Source organism: Urocampus carinirostris, chromosome 6, assembly GCF_059441175.1.
Source record: "Urocampus carinirostris isolate Australia breed hairy pipefish chromosome 6, RoL_Ucar_1.0, whole genome shotgun sequence".
Lineage (NCBI taxonomy): Eukaryota > Metazoa > Chordata > Actinopteri > Syngnathiformes > Syngnathidae > Urocampus > Urocampus carinirostris.
The window spans coordinates 12728690-12742221 of NC_142354.1; the positions used below are offsets into that span (position 1 = coordinate 12728690).

A 13532-nucleotide genomic window follows, 5' to 3' on the forward strand; every position below is an offset into this window, starting at 1 on the left:
GGCTCGCAAACCTTATACGGCTCTTTTCATGAGTACAGACAATTTGACAATCACATTTTTCTGCAACGTTCTAAACTGAAATAGTTAAACCAGTTTTGAGTACACGTGAAGCTGAAGCAGCAGAGGTGACACATGGTTCAGTCCAGTATATATAGGGCACATTCCTAAATCCAGTTTACAGTCAGGGTGTCACACCAACCTGCCCCCTTTTGGCAGTAGGTCGCTAAAAAATCCTTTAATTGGAAAATCAAATATCTATGTTCACTGTTGAGATACAAAAAAAAATTCACAGAAAAACACTTGAAAAACACCCAAAATGTCAGCGAACCACTCAGCAATTTGAATGGGTAAGGCTGAACCTAATAGGTGGGTGGATTTGTGCAAAGCGCAGGGCACCCCCTTCCCTCTCTCGCTCAGTGCAGTCTGCGCCAAAGGCAAATATGATAACATCCTTATTGTTTGCAGAATTTGTTACCTTTTTACAAAAGAACTTTGCTTGCACCTCATTGAAAACATTATTTAGGACAAAAGTCAACAGTCAAAATGAGCCTCAACACTCCTAGAGACTGCAGGAGGGAGAAAAGTTGAAGTGGTATAGATATTAATATGAGATATAGGCACTGGCATCATTTTCATTTCATATATTTGATTAAATCATTAAGGGAAACACAGTGATATAAAATATGCTTAGGAATTAGCTTTTCTCTGGAAAGCGGGTTTTGTAGTTTTGTCTCTCGATGTGTGGCTCTCAAAAATGTTTTTTAAATATTTTTGCTTTTATGGCTCTCTGGGGTCAAAAAGATTCCCGACCCCTATGAAGACCCAACAAACCCCCTGTGCGGTTCTGAAAATAACTCACCAGTGATGGGTCCAGTGTTCATTTGACCTGTAAAAAGTGATGGGTCCCGGGGACTCGCATGCTCAAAAATCTATGGGTCCCAACAGAGATCGATGGGTCCCCAAAATATAGTGTTATCAAGGTTGAAATTGTAAATCGGCGACAAATATATAATATAAATCTATATATTCATTCAGTTTTAATCATCACAGTTTATTGGTAATACAAATCACTCATCACTTCAAGTTTTTTCAGTTCACAATATTGTATATTATACAAAATAATATTGCTGAAATAATTATATTTATCTACATTTTCATTCAGTTTTAATAATCACAGTTAATTGGTAATACAAAGCATATATCGCTTCAGATTTTTCAGTTCACAATATTATACAAAATAGTATTGCAGAAATATTAGTCTATACTGTATATTCATGCAGTTTTCATCATCACAGTTAATTGGTAATACAAAGCAGTTATCACTTCAGATTTTTTTCATATATTCTTCGTGGTTTGCAGTCACGCCACAGTTGTAATGCCTTCTCAAGGTGCAATCCATTATCATCCTCCCCATAGCGTAACCAGGAATAAAATGAAGTCCATTTTGGCAGAAAAGTCCTTATCTTGCTTAGGAATATTATTTTATTTTCTTTTGTCGAGTCGTTCGCTTCAACACACGGGTTTTCCTAGCCTCTCGTGTTTTCCTAGCGATCTTCCGAAGAATTTCTCTGCCGTTTTTTCAAGCCGGAATTATTGCCATAGTTATCACTTTCTGCATTATTTTTCGACTTATTACTGACACTGAAGAAATTACCAATTTTGTGTTGCTTTCCACCTTAAATTGACGACAACCACCACAACAATGACGTCATCTTGAAGCAACGAGATCTCGTTTGCAGAGATCGGCGTGCAGGCGAAAACTCGAACCGCGAGACCAAAACCACAGTGGCGGATCTGCTTGACGAAAAGTTTGTAGTGTGGTAAATCTTAGTTCAAAATAAAAGTAATTGGGTAATAATGACAATTTTGTGTCGAAAAAGTTGCGTCCCGGGGAAGCACGTTGATTTGACACGATGCGTCCCCAGCAAAAATGATGCGTCTAGGACGCAGGGACGGGTCATTGTGATTTGGTAGGAAATGTCATTTATAACTGGCATGAGAAACCATTGACACCCTCACAGTGGATTTAAATACACAAGAAATTCTTACAAAATTTGAAGAATTAAAAAAATAATAAATGTTAATCATTCAGTTCCCGGATAAGATTCAGATGTTTGAGAGGTGGACCAAACCTATTTTAACTCTACTTTTGATCATTCCAACCTGGCAACGACAATATTATAACATAGTAATACAAACTGAAAGTCTTTCCTACTAATCAGTCACAAAAAGTAGCTCTCAGCTTCAATTAAGTTGGTGACCCGTTATAAATGATGAGCAAATTGTTACATTGAGCAGCTTTAAGCATATCACTTCTCATACCTTTAAAACACACACACAAAAAAAAAGACAAAATAAAATGTATTGCTCTGATTTTTTACTTCAACCGTGGAGTAACAGAACTGAGTACAAAATGTGTCAAGAGTAAAATCCTGATGACTGTTAGTAAAACATTTTTTTTGAAAAGATCTTTTAAAAATCTTATATAATTGCAATAGTTGTCACACAAAACCTGATAGAGCCGTTTCTGTATTCATAGCAGGTGACCAGTCATCAGGGCAACCGCAGGAGTTAGTCACATGAGAACAATTACAATAAAGCATAATAGTGATACAATAGCAGCCTCTTGTGGTGAGTACATTCATCCAGTTTGATGCATAGATACAGTGCAAAATACTGCATTAAGTAGATAATCCCATTTAGTATCTGTAGTGTTACTACTTGATCAGATTACATAAAATACACATAAAATACAGTGTTTAAAATCAAAGATTATTGCTTTAGCGATATCATATGAGGATAATGCGAAGTCAATCCCCCCCCTCTCCTTTCTTTGGCTTCGTTTGATGAGCAGTTTCTTCCTTGGGGCTGTGGTTAAAACCACACAACCATCGATGGATGATTGAGCACAAGGAAGAAAAGACCCTTTGAGCAAATCTGTGCTCATAAAATTCTTGATTAAACAGCACAAATCTGTGCCTTATATAATCAGAATGCATAGCATAAAAACAAAGGTAGAAAATTATTAACGTATACAAAACTGATCAGTAAATATTCTTATAAAATTGCACAGAATTGTGCTCACATTCCTGTAGAAATAGAGCTTGTGATTGGAGCAAGTAATAAAGAACTTATCAGACTTTTTTCTTTTTACTTCAGATGTGGAGACTCAAAGAAGTTGCCTCGGGCGCTCCCAGGTGTCTTATTCTTGCCTGTAAACCTAAAAGATCATGGAAAATGTGTTACATATGGATGCATCAGACAACCGAAAATGTGGATTTAGTTAAGGCCTGACAACAAATGATGCTCAATAAATTTAAGATTATATTTAGGTATAATTTTGTTTAACTTTAAACCAGCCCTTTTATGGTCTAGGGTTCTATTTAAACTGAAGAAGACCCTGTTATGATGTGGAATAAGATGTTTTTTTCTCTTACTATGTATTTTTCCCTATTATATTACAGCCACAAAAAATAATTTTGCATGCCCAAAATTCGAACATTACAGCGCTCTTGGATCTAAGTTACTCTCCTAAGATGCTTGTCTGCTATTGGTCAATGTCATGAAATTTTGCTCTACAATTGATTTGCATCATGGCGTTGTGAAGATGCCGAAATACCTTTGGCTCATATCCCTCCCAATTCTTCCTTCGCTTCTGTGATTCAGTTCGAAATCTCGTGTCACAAACTATAATTTGTTTATCTATGGGTCCCGAGACTTGCAGTGATGCTAAAGAAAGAATCAATAACATGATAACCATGGAAACACTGCTTGCGGTCATCAAGAAACAGGAAGGCAGCACATGAATTGCTACTCTTACCAAACAAACAAATGGAAATACAGGATGGTAGTCTTCCTGCTGGGCATTTCTGCCTGACGCGCCTCCTCCGACACCTTTGGAATGCTCGTGTGTCCTGAACACTCGGGCCTGACTGGGTCATCAGCTGGGCACCACCGGTCATTGATGTTTCGCTCCTTTAACCCCAGGACATCTCCCGGTGGTGGAGCGATGGCTGGGAAATCTCCCTGCCAACCCCACTGATGCCCTAGCTGTTGCTTTAAGGCCCCCAGTTCCTGTCTTTCCTCCGCAGCCACAGCCAGAAGCTGCCCGTTTCCACCTCTTCTGACACATCATTAGTTGCTCTCCGTTTGCCAGCTCCTGTGCATCCAAGGTCTCGGAGCAGGCGGGAGGTTGAGGAGCCCACAAAACCCCTGCACCCCAACTCCACTGGGCATACTGTAGTTTTCCAGCCCGCCTCCCTGCACTCGGCTGCCAGGTCTTCGTACTTGGCCCGTTTCCTTTCGTATGCTGCCTCTATTCCCTCCTCCCAAGGGACAGTGAGCTCCACAGGAGGACCGCCTAGCTGGCTAAAGACCACAGCACAATGTCTGGCCGCAATGATGTTTTGGCGATCTCCCTGGGGAACTGCAACTTCCTCTTGAGGTCAACTTTCATTCTCCATTCGCTGGCGGGCGAGAGGAGCTTCCAGAGTGTAACAAGCGAGGGGCATTGGTGTAGTTGCGAACATTGTCGCCAGCCCTTGCAAAATGGACGAGGTGATTTGATGGAGGAGCTGGCTGACCGTTTGCCTTCTGTCTGCAACCTTTGACTACCTCTAAATAAATTAAATGTTTTATAAGAAATGATCGTGGACATAGTGGAATCTATACCTAGAAGTCTGCCGTTTTGTTGCTTGCTGTGGCAGTGGTTGTCATTTGCATTTGACAACGTTGCCATCTAGTGGTCAAATATTACACATCGGGGCTTTACAAATAAGATGATGATGATTGAAGTAAGGCAAAAGAGGCCATAACAATCCTCGCAAGTGAAAGTTTTGAAATGAGTTTATCGTTTCCTCACCTTGCTCCTCAACACTAAATACTCAACCAGCTCCAGTAACGACACACCAAATGTCAATAATTTTTCCGTTAGATATCCATTTATTTCAGATTCAGATTCAGATTCAGATCTACTTTATTGTCATTCTAGTACACGTGTATACAGAACGAAATGTCGATGGATCTGACTCCCACAGTTTCCCTCAGTGTCCTTCAGTGTACAGATATAAATAAAGCTGTATTGTGTTATTTACCATAGTGCCGATAGTGCAAGAAGAGACGCTAACCAGATGTGCAAGATGGCAGTCAGGTTAACAAGTCAGGTACACAGTACCATTATATTGTAAACAATACACTGTAAGTAATAACACTGTAAGTAACAATAGTGCAGAGATCAAATGTGCAAGGAGTGGCAAGCTATAAAAAAACTGCCACTAGTGCAAAAGTCAAATTAGCAGCCGTTTAGATTTAAGTTAACTATTAAGTAAGTATTTACTAGGGTTTGTACACCGGGTAGTACACTACACAGGGTTAAGTATTTACAGTCTAATGTAATTTTTATCATACACGCGTATGTTAATTCAGAATGAATTAGCTAATTACAGTAAGTTTCTATCCACACAATCCAGCAATAGCACTTTACGACCCCCAACTCAGAATGGAATAGTGTCCTTTCCAGGGAGTCTAGTGTAAAAAAAAAAAAACTTCCATGTCAAGCTAATCTAGATTGCAAAAGTCTTAACTGAAGGGACAAATCTGATTGGCAGATAAGGCTGCCAAGTTTACTACCAAGAGACATTCTGTCACTTTTGGACTTTATTGTAAAACTGATTGAAGCAGAGGCTGTTCGAAACGGTACCAGATGGCCAGCTGGATTGTATCTATAAAGACGTTATTTTTATTTTAATCGATACAATATACCTGCAACTGCAGGAATTAGCACAATTGCTTAACTTTTAAAGAGAAGTTGCTTAGAGTCTGGGGGCGTTCAAAACCTCCTAACAATGTTTGCAAAAAAATAAAAGAAAAGAAAAAGACTTGTGTGTTTTCATCTATCAACTTACAAGGTGGTACTGGACAAAGTCTGCATCATGCGCTTGGACAGTGAGCTCGAAGAAGGAGTCTTTTTCATCATCTGGTTCTCAGGAGTGGTCAGTGGTCCAAGCATGCTTACTGCAAAAACACCGTGAGCTTAGTTCATACTAGTTAGCCGTGGACTTTAAAATCCCTTGTTACCATCACGAGTTGGAGTCTCAATCAAGTCGATGTTATCTGGGTAGGCGTACTGGCTCCAGTAGCTTTCTGGGATGCTAAAGAAGCGTTCAATCACCTGGAAAGAAAAAGGGAAATAATGAGTCGATGTGCAAATTTAAGTACACAGATACACTGGATCAAACAAACAAACTTTACCCGGGGTTGTCTGCTCGTGTCACTCAGGATCATCATGGTGTCTGGGTTGGGAACAGAGTGGCCTACGAGGGTGGGTCCGAACACTCGTGTCAGGTTTGCCACATCCATCTTGGTATGCACACTTTTAGACACTCTGGTGCAAAAAAAAAAAAAACGTTGTTAACTAAAAAATTATATGTCTTAGGAAAAGTTACACCTCGAAGCAATAGTGTGTAATAATTCACCACTAGAGGTCGTTGTTCATTTGAATGGAGCTAAAGTGTGTGTATTCCAAGACAACACACTACGGAAACCCAAAGCATACCGCTTAACAATATTCGTAAGCATTTTTACACCACTGATAGTCGCTATATAATACCCATTGAGCCTTAATGATAGTTACTTGAGGAGATGGATCATGATGCAGGCCAAAGTGTCTCTGTTGGGTTGCGGCAGATCACCGATGGCCTGATACAACAAGGCAAGGCTATTCCCATCATCCTGAATTTCTAAACAGAGACAATAACATGTAAATGACATTTTATTGTTAACTTTTGTGAGTATTTGCACCAATTGTTGCAAATTAACATAGCAAACAGACCAGCTGCCTCCATGAAGGTTTTGTGGAGGCGAAATGTAAGAATTGGCTCAGGGAGGTTCCTGAGGAAGTCTTTTAAAACACCCGTGACCACATTGATGTCTTCTACTTTGTTCAACTGGGGCAGAGTCTTTCCACGAATCAGCTTCTCCTTCAGCGCTTTTACCTGACGTTCCTGGCCAGAAATTCTATAAAGGCCAACCTGGTCAAAGCAAAGATTAAGAAACACTGTTTGAACTGATAATGTCCTCCAACAAAATCATTCATTAGGACTACAAAAGGTTCATCTCACCTCTTGGAGGCCTCTGCGCTCAATCTCTTTGACGCAAAAGATGACTAAAGCTGGGATCTTCGGAGATGTGGCCGGCGCAAAATCGGCAAGGGTGCTCTGCAAGCACCCCGCATGGATTTGTATCGATATGATATAAAAACTCTATGGAGAAAAAAACATTCTTGCACCTCTGCAGTCCTAATGGGAGTGCCGATGGACGTTGGATTACAGGGCAGCGGGCAGCAGTCGCGGCACTCGGGATGCGCCACTATGCGGCAGTCTTGGCAGCGGAGGCACATCTTGCCAAACTTTGTTCTTTTCCCACATGGTGCGCAAAACTCTGATTTGATCACCTTTGTGATAGCGAAACAGAGGAAGAAAAAAAAGTCCCTGTCAATACATGTTATAAAACCAAATAGACACATAGGGTTAACCAATGTGATTGCTTGTGAGCACCAAGTAGCCCCTCAAAAACAGCTCGCCATTGAGGAACCTACTTATAAGAAATTTGATTTCTCACTGACATGAGAAATCATTGACATGATTAGTGTCGTTAAATACCCAATCAATACTCAATTTATATTTAAATTAGAATTTATAAGAAAGTCACTCGATGCCTTTATACAAGACAAATGTTTTAGTGGTGGACTGACGCATTTTTACCCCTATTTCATATTATCACAACATGGTAATAAAAAAGTAATAACAAAGTAATTACATAAGTTGCTATTTTTAGAAATGAATGCCAAACTCGTAGCCCTATGTGCTGATCAAGAAAAAAAAAGCACCTCTCAGCTTCATAAATGATGGTGAACCATGCTCAATTAGATTCCTTAAAGATATTCTCACTTTATTTTGATACATTATAGCATTTGAATAATTCATAATTTAAATCTAACAGACGTTTTGTAAATCAAGTGTAGGGCAACAAGGGAATATGCAACCCTGGGGTGGAAAACCCAAAAATGTGGAAAGAGCTGCTATTTCACCTTATTATCTGCAACAGGGGTTTGGCAACCTATGTTACGCGTGCCAGCAGTGGCACGCGAGGGGTTAACCGGTAGCACGCGAGCGCATGGCATAAATAATACAAAAAATAATGACAATTTTTTTAAAAAAACGCATTTTAACCTGAAATTTAAGACATTTTCAGTTGCGCGCCGTGTTGTTTAGGGGCTTTACGGTAGCGCCCTTCCTCCTCTGCTTTGTGTGTTTTTGCGCCGCGTCTCGCAGAGGGGGAAGAATCCGTGTTTTAAGCCAGCCACAGAAACACCGGTGCGCAATAAATGAATCATGACGGCTCATGCATTGAAAAAATCTCGTTCTTTTCAGCCAGCGTGGACAAATGCCTGGGGCTTTGTGCACAAAAATCACCGTGTTGTTTGTACATTATGCCTCGAGTGTTGTACCTAGCACATCAAGTGTTAAACGTCATTACGAGACAAAACATGAATTCAAGGATGAGTCTGACAAGGCGTTGACATTAAAACAGTGTCTAGGTATGGCCGACAAAACAGACCCTGAAAACCTTTATCACTGGTAAAAACACCCTCACTGAAGCAAGTTATCACATTGCTCACCGCATAGCAAAGCACGGAAAACCATTTAGATCTGCGACCAAATCAGCTGTTATTTCTGTTGCACTCATTTTCAAGTAGCCTTCTACCTTGCTGCTGTTTTTTAAAGTTTTGATATTTTCTGCAAGAAGATTTAATTGATGAATGGTATGGTAGCTGTCCATATCATTTGTTTTTATTGTAGTTCATTGTTGATGAAGAATGGTTGATTCAGATTGATTCTTGTGGTAAAAAGTGGAAGTCATGGATGTCGTCAGGCCTTTCCACATGTTGCTCACATTCATTTTTTAGTTTATTGATGAACAAGAATAGTGGAAGATAAATTGGTCAGTTAAACGACTTCAATGTATATCCATGTTGAATATTCAGACCGGTGTAAAATTACAGCTCTGTCGGATATAAAAAAAGTTGTTGGGCGAGTCATTGATATTGGTGTGGCACACCGATTTACAAGGAAATTTGAAAGTGCCACGCCACACAGAAAAGGTTGCTGATGCCTGATCTACAAGGTATCATCATATTCCTGTAATTATATTGGTGAGCCTAGTCGGATAATAACACAAAGGTACATGTATGTATAATACATACATACCTGCCAACTTTTGAAAGTGAAAAAGCCTAGTAGCTAGGGTCCAGGGGCCGCAGGCCCTGGTCAGGTCCAGGACGATGTCCGGTGGGGGGTTCAGGGGGGTGAAGCCCCCCTGAAGTCAAAGGATTTTTAGCATTTTCAGGGCTTAAAATGCAGCTAAGAAGTAACAAATTTTACATTTTTTTCACAATCACAACCTCATGTTTACAGTCAATTTACCTAAACTGTACTGATGGAAATAATCAAAAGAAAGTTCTTTAAAAGCTCAAAAATGTATTTAATGTAACAAAGTCATAGAAAACCCTCATAGTTTTCTTTTCAATATTTGATACAATAACAAGTTTAAAAAGAAAGAATATATATAGAAAACAAGAGTAAAGAGTAAAAAACAAGGCTAGAGTAGAATAGGTCAGAGGAACACCGTTGGCATAATAATAATAATTATATATATATATATATATATATATATATATATATATATAATTATTATTATATATACCACAGCTATATCCCCCTAGTGGGAGGTGGCTAGAGTCATTTCTGACTCTTTTTGGGAGATTGATTCGGCAGAGCGAATTCAACGGACGCGGCGTCACCCTAATAAGGATAAACGGTGCAAATAATGAGATGAGATTTTTATTTTTTTATTTTTTTTGAAGGGGCTTCGCTACTTCGCAGATTTTCACTTTTAGCGGGTGGTTTTGGTTCCCATTAACCGCGATAACCGAGGTCTTACTATACCTATTATTTGCTCTGCCGTCCTCACAACTAATTCCATCTTTGACAATTCTTTCTGATTGACGCGACCAAACCAGACTGTGATTGACCTAGTTAAAACGGATTCTTTGATAGCACGATAAAAATTGACTAGAATGGATTGACGGACTCCTATCTATGGGTGACGCGTAGTGATGATGTCACGTCATGCTTTCCAGGCGCCGATCGAAGGCGACGCGGGTCCATTTATTTTTCATTAATCTTAAAAATGTTCTTGCCCGTCAATTATTTACTATTTTATTTATTTATATATTTTAAATCGGAAAACCGTATTTTTTGTGACCCGACCGTAATACCGTAATGGGTTCAAGAAAACCGTACATATTACGGCAGAACCGTAGTACTTGGCAGGTATGTACATATGATCTCAAAGACCATAATCTGGATCGACAGTAGTGAACCAAAGCAAATATCTGCGTGCACACAAGGTCATACTAATCTCTTACTGTTTTGGCGACAAACACATGTTGTTTCCCTAGTTCATTGTTGGTTTCAGACAGTTCAGTAGAGATTGTGTCAGTCCAAACTTGGGTAACTGTCAACAAAATAGCATCAATCGTTACAGTGAAAGTGATCATAAACCGTGGTTGAATGAGGAGCCAATACCACTAACGCCAGTCATCAAGATTTTACTCACCACTCCTCTTTCTGCTGCGTGTCATATACGGGACAGTCTCAATAGTGGAGACCGCCTCGACGGCACCGCCATTTACTGGCAAAGTGATGGTAGTTTTGGCAACTATGGAGTCGTTTATCTGGAAGATATTTTCAGAGAATGTTTGAGGGGTGGGAAAAAAGTTTAGAAATAGTTGACATTTTTCAATCATGTTTACACGATCAGATGCACGTCCAGTGGAGCGAGGTTTCTTCATAGCCTCTAGTGGAACTTCTGGTTTTCGAGAGGAACGCTGAGGAGCAAAGTTAAATATAGATTTACATGATTGCAAGACTGTAAGGATTCACCTAATCGCCATTGTAATAACGCCAAATATCAGTTCAAAAAATTTCTCTATACCCAACACACACAGGACCAATTAAAATAGATTGTGACATACCCGTTTTGGACGTCTCTGCAGTCTTACATTCCTTAGGACTGAAGCATCGCAAGCCTGAGAGAAATGGGATAAAGTTGCAGAAATAGGAAGGTAACAAGTGTAGAAGCTCTGATAACGTTTAGAAGAATTTACCAGGGAGTCATCGGTTTGATCATAGCTGATGTCTGACATTATGGAGTTTGATTCATTGATGGTAATCAACCTGCAAGACACCCAGTGCAATGTGATTGATTACAAACAACACTTTCAAAACATTTGTGTGTGAAAAGCACAGTAAAATCAAACCTTCTACTAGAATCAAGGACGGATCTAACAGCCTGTGCAGCTTGAGAGTGTACACTGAGAAAGGCCAAAGCGGAGCGCTGCTCCTCACTTAGGTGGACACTATTGCTGTTGTCTGCTACGAGCATGTCGCGGACCAGCTGTAGCTGTCGGTCCTGGTGGTTGGATGAGACGGATAGTTCATTTCAGCAGTCAGGCGATTATGTTTTTTGATGAAGTCAGTGATTGACTTTTACAGGCTTAAGAAACAAATGTGACCTACCAACTTCTCATAGACAGCTTCAGCCTTCTGCCTCCGCCGGATCTCCACATCCACTTGGTTGCGCGCATGCTTCAGTTTGACTTCTAAAGCTCCCCTTTCGGTTTCTGCTTTGGCCAGCAACTCTTTGCAACACACTAGCTCTTCACCGGACTGCAGCCACTTTTTACGGCAGTCCTCAAAATTCACGGCCATCTGGAGAAAGTCTGTCAACATGAAAGAAAATGCATGTCTCTGCTGCTTATATTGTTCCATTGTAATGCAATGTGAATTAAAACGTAAGAATATACAGTACATTATATTGTATAAAATACTAGCACAAGAAATTTAAAAACAACTATCAAAACAATATAGATTTGATACTGATTGCAGAAAATGATCAATCTAGTTGATCATTATATCATCGAAACAGCATACACAAATGTTACTTTGCACTGTATTGTTGAAAATTCAAATTGTTTCCGCCAGCCACAAATCATGTAATCTTTGACGCAGCCTATCATTAAGTATTGCACACCATTACTGATCATTTTGAAATGTATCAATTAAATAAGGGGGATTCGTTTTGTATGCCAAGAAAGTTAGGCAGCTTGTCACAGAGTATCTTACCGCGAAGGGCAAAGAAATAGAAGAAAATTGCATGTATGCTCTGCTGTGATGGCAGCAATGTCCTCCAGACTGGGCATAGAACAGTCGTTATTTTTCTGGGCTTTGTCTATGACTAAGTGATAAACTCCAGTCTGCTGCCATGCACCCAACATACCACATCGTGAAGTCATATACCAGTATGACCTCCACTGTGAATCTGTAGAAGGACACCAGTAGCTTCTGTTCCAGATTGTTTTTCCTGAGGGCTCAGGAAATTGAGCTGATACTGCTAGGCCCTCACTACCGCTTAACCCTGCTAGGCGGGTTATTTTTAGGAGGTTAATGACAGTTAGCCCCGCAACCCTAATGAGGAAAAGCGGTGCAGATAATGGATGGATGAATGACAGTTGGATCCCATTTTCAATAGAGAAACTAAAAGGAAATGTAGCTCAAATCCAAAACAGCAACATCAGTGTTTTAAAGAAGGAAAGAACCATGCCCAGAGTGTGAATCAGTCAGGATATTGACCTATCACAGTGGCAAATACATTCCCAAGCGGGCCAAAAAAAATATCTACCAGCAACATTACTGCTGAAAACTCATAAGCCTTGTAAAACGGAACACAAAATAGAGGTCCTTTTTTTTTTTTTGGGGGGGGGGGGGGGGGGGGGGATTTGCAGATAATCCATTATCACATGATTCTACTTGACATTTTCAAACCTCAGGAGGAGAACTTTGGAGTTTACTTACGTGGTTCGACGCTGTCGCTGATCAGAGCGTCTACCTGGCTCCGTAAAGTCCGGAACTGGTTGTACAGATTCACCGCCGCCGACTCCATTGTGTCTTTTCGCAGCTAGCAACGTAAGCCAACATGCAAAGCAACATTAGCCCCGGAAGCCAATGCAGGCTTAGCTAATACACACAATATTATGTATGTAACACGGTTGCACTCTCGAAATGAACAATGTCCACTGTGCTAACGATGATTTACAAACGTAATTAGCGATATTTAGTATTTGGACGTGTTATTTACACGCTAATTCATGCTAATGCTATAAGTAACCAAAACAAATATTTTTCGGCGTGACGTTAACTTTACTACTACTTGCATATGTAAGAAAATGTAAAGGTTTTTACCTTTGCAAAGTTTTCCCGGCAACAATTGGAGTGTCATGTAAATAACTGTATAAATATTTGAACGAAACTCATTCGGTCCCCAGTCAGGAATTGCAGAGCCACGCCTGCCGTCGCATTCTTTAACGAAGTTCAAAATCAGCGCCGTTTTCTTCTTCGTTCTCAAGTAAATTA

General features: G+C 40.0%; 1 protein-coding gene across 2 annotated transcripts; it reads right to left on the reverse strand.

Moving 5' to 3' along the window:
* Positions 1–2364: 2364 nt before the first annotated feature.
* On the reverse strand, positions 2365–13523 carry LOC148363842 (rac GTPase-activating protein 1-like). Of its 2 annotated transcripts, XM_088337105.1 has the most exons (17): positions 13362–13523; positions 12975–13077; positions 11640–11842; positions 11381–11532; positions 11228–11297; positions 11096–11149; positions 10874–10948; positions 10678–10795; positions 10487–10575; positions 7286–7450; positions 7119–7214; positions 6830–7028; positions 6632–6737; positions 6250–6382; positions 6076–6169; positions 5904–6012; positions 2365–3220 (listed from the first exon to the last, which is right to left on the reverse strand). In XM_088337105.1, exons 2-17 carry the CDS (start codon positions 13060–13062, stop codon positions 3151–3153), a joined length of 1821 nt encoding a protein of 606 aa, XP_088193231.1. In that variant the 5' UTR covers positions 13063–13077; positions 13362–13523; the 3' UTR covers positions 2365–3150. The 2 variants fall into 2 exon arrangements, with proteins under 2 accessions (XP_088193231.1, XP_088193230.1); XM_088337104.1 differs by having other exon boundaries at positions 11096–11297.
* Positions 13524–13532: the final 9 nt, after the last annotated feature.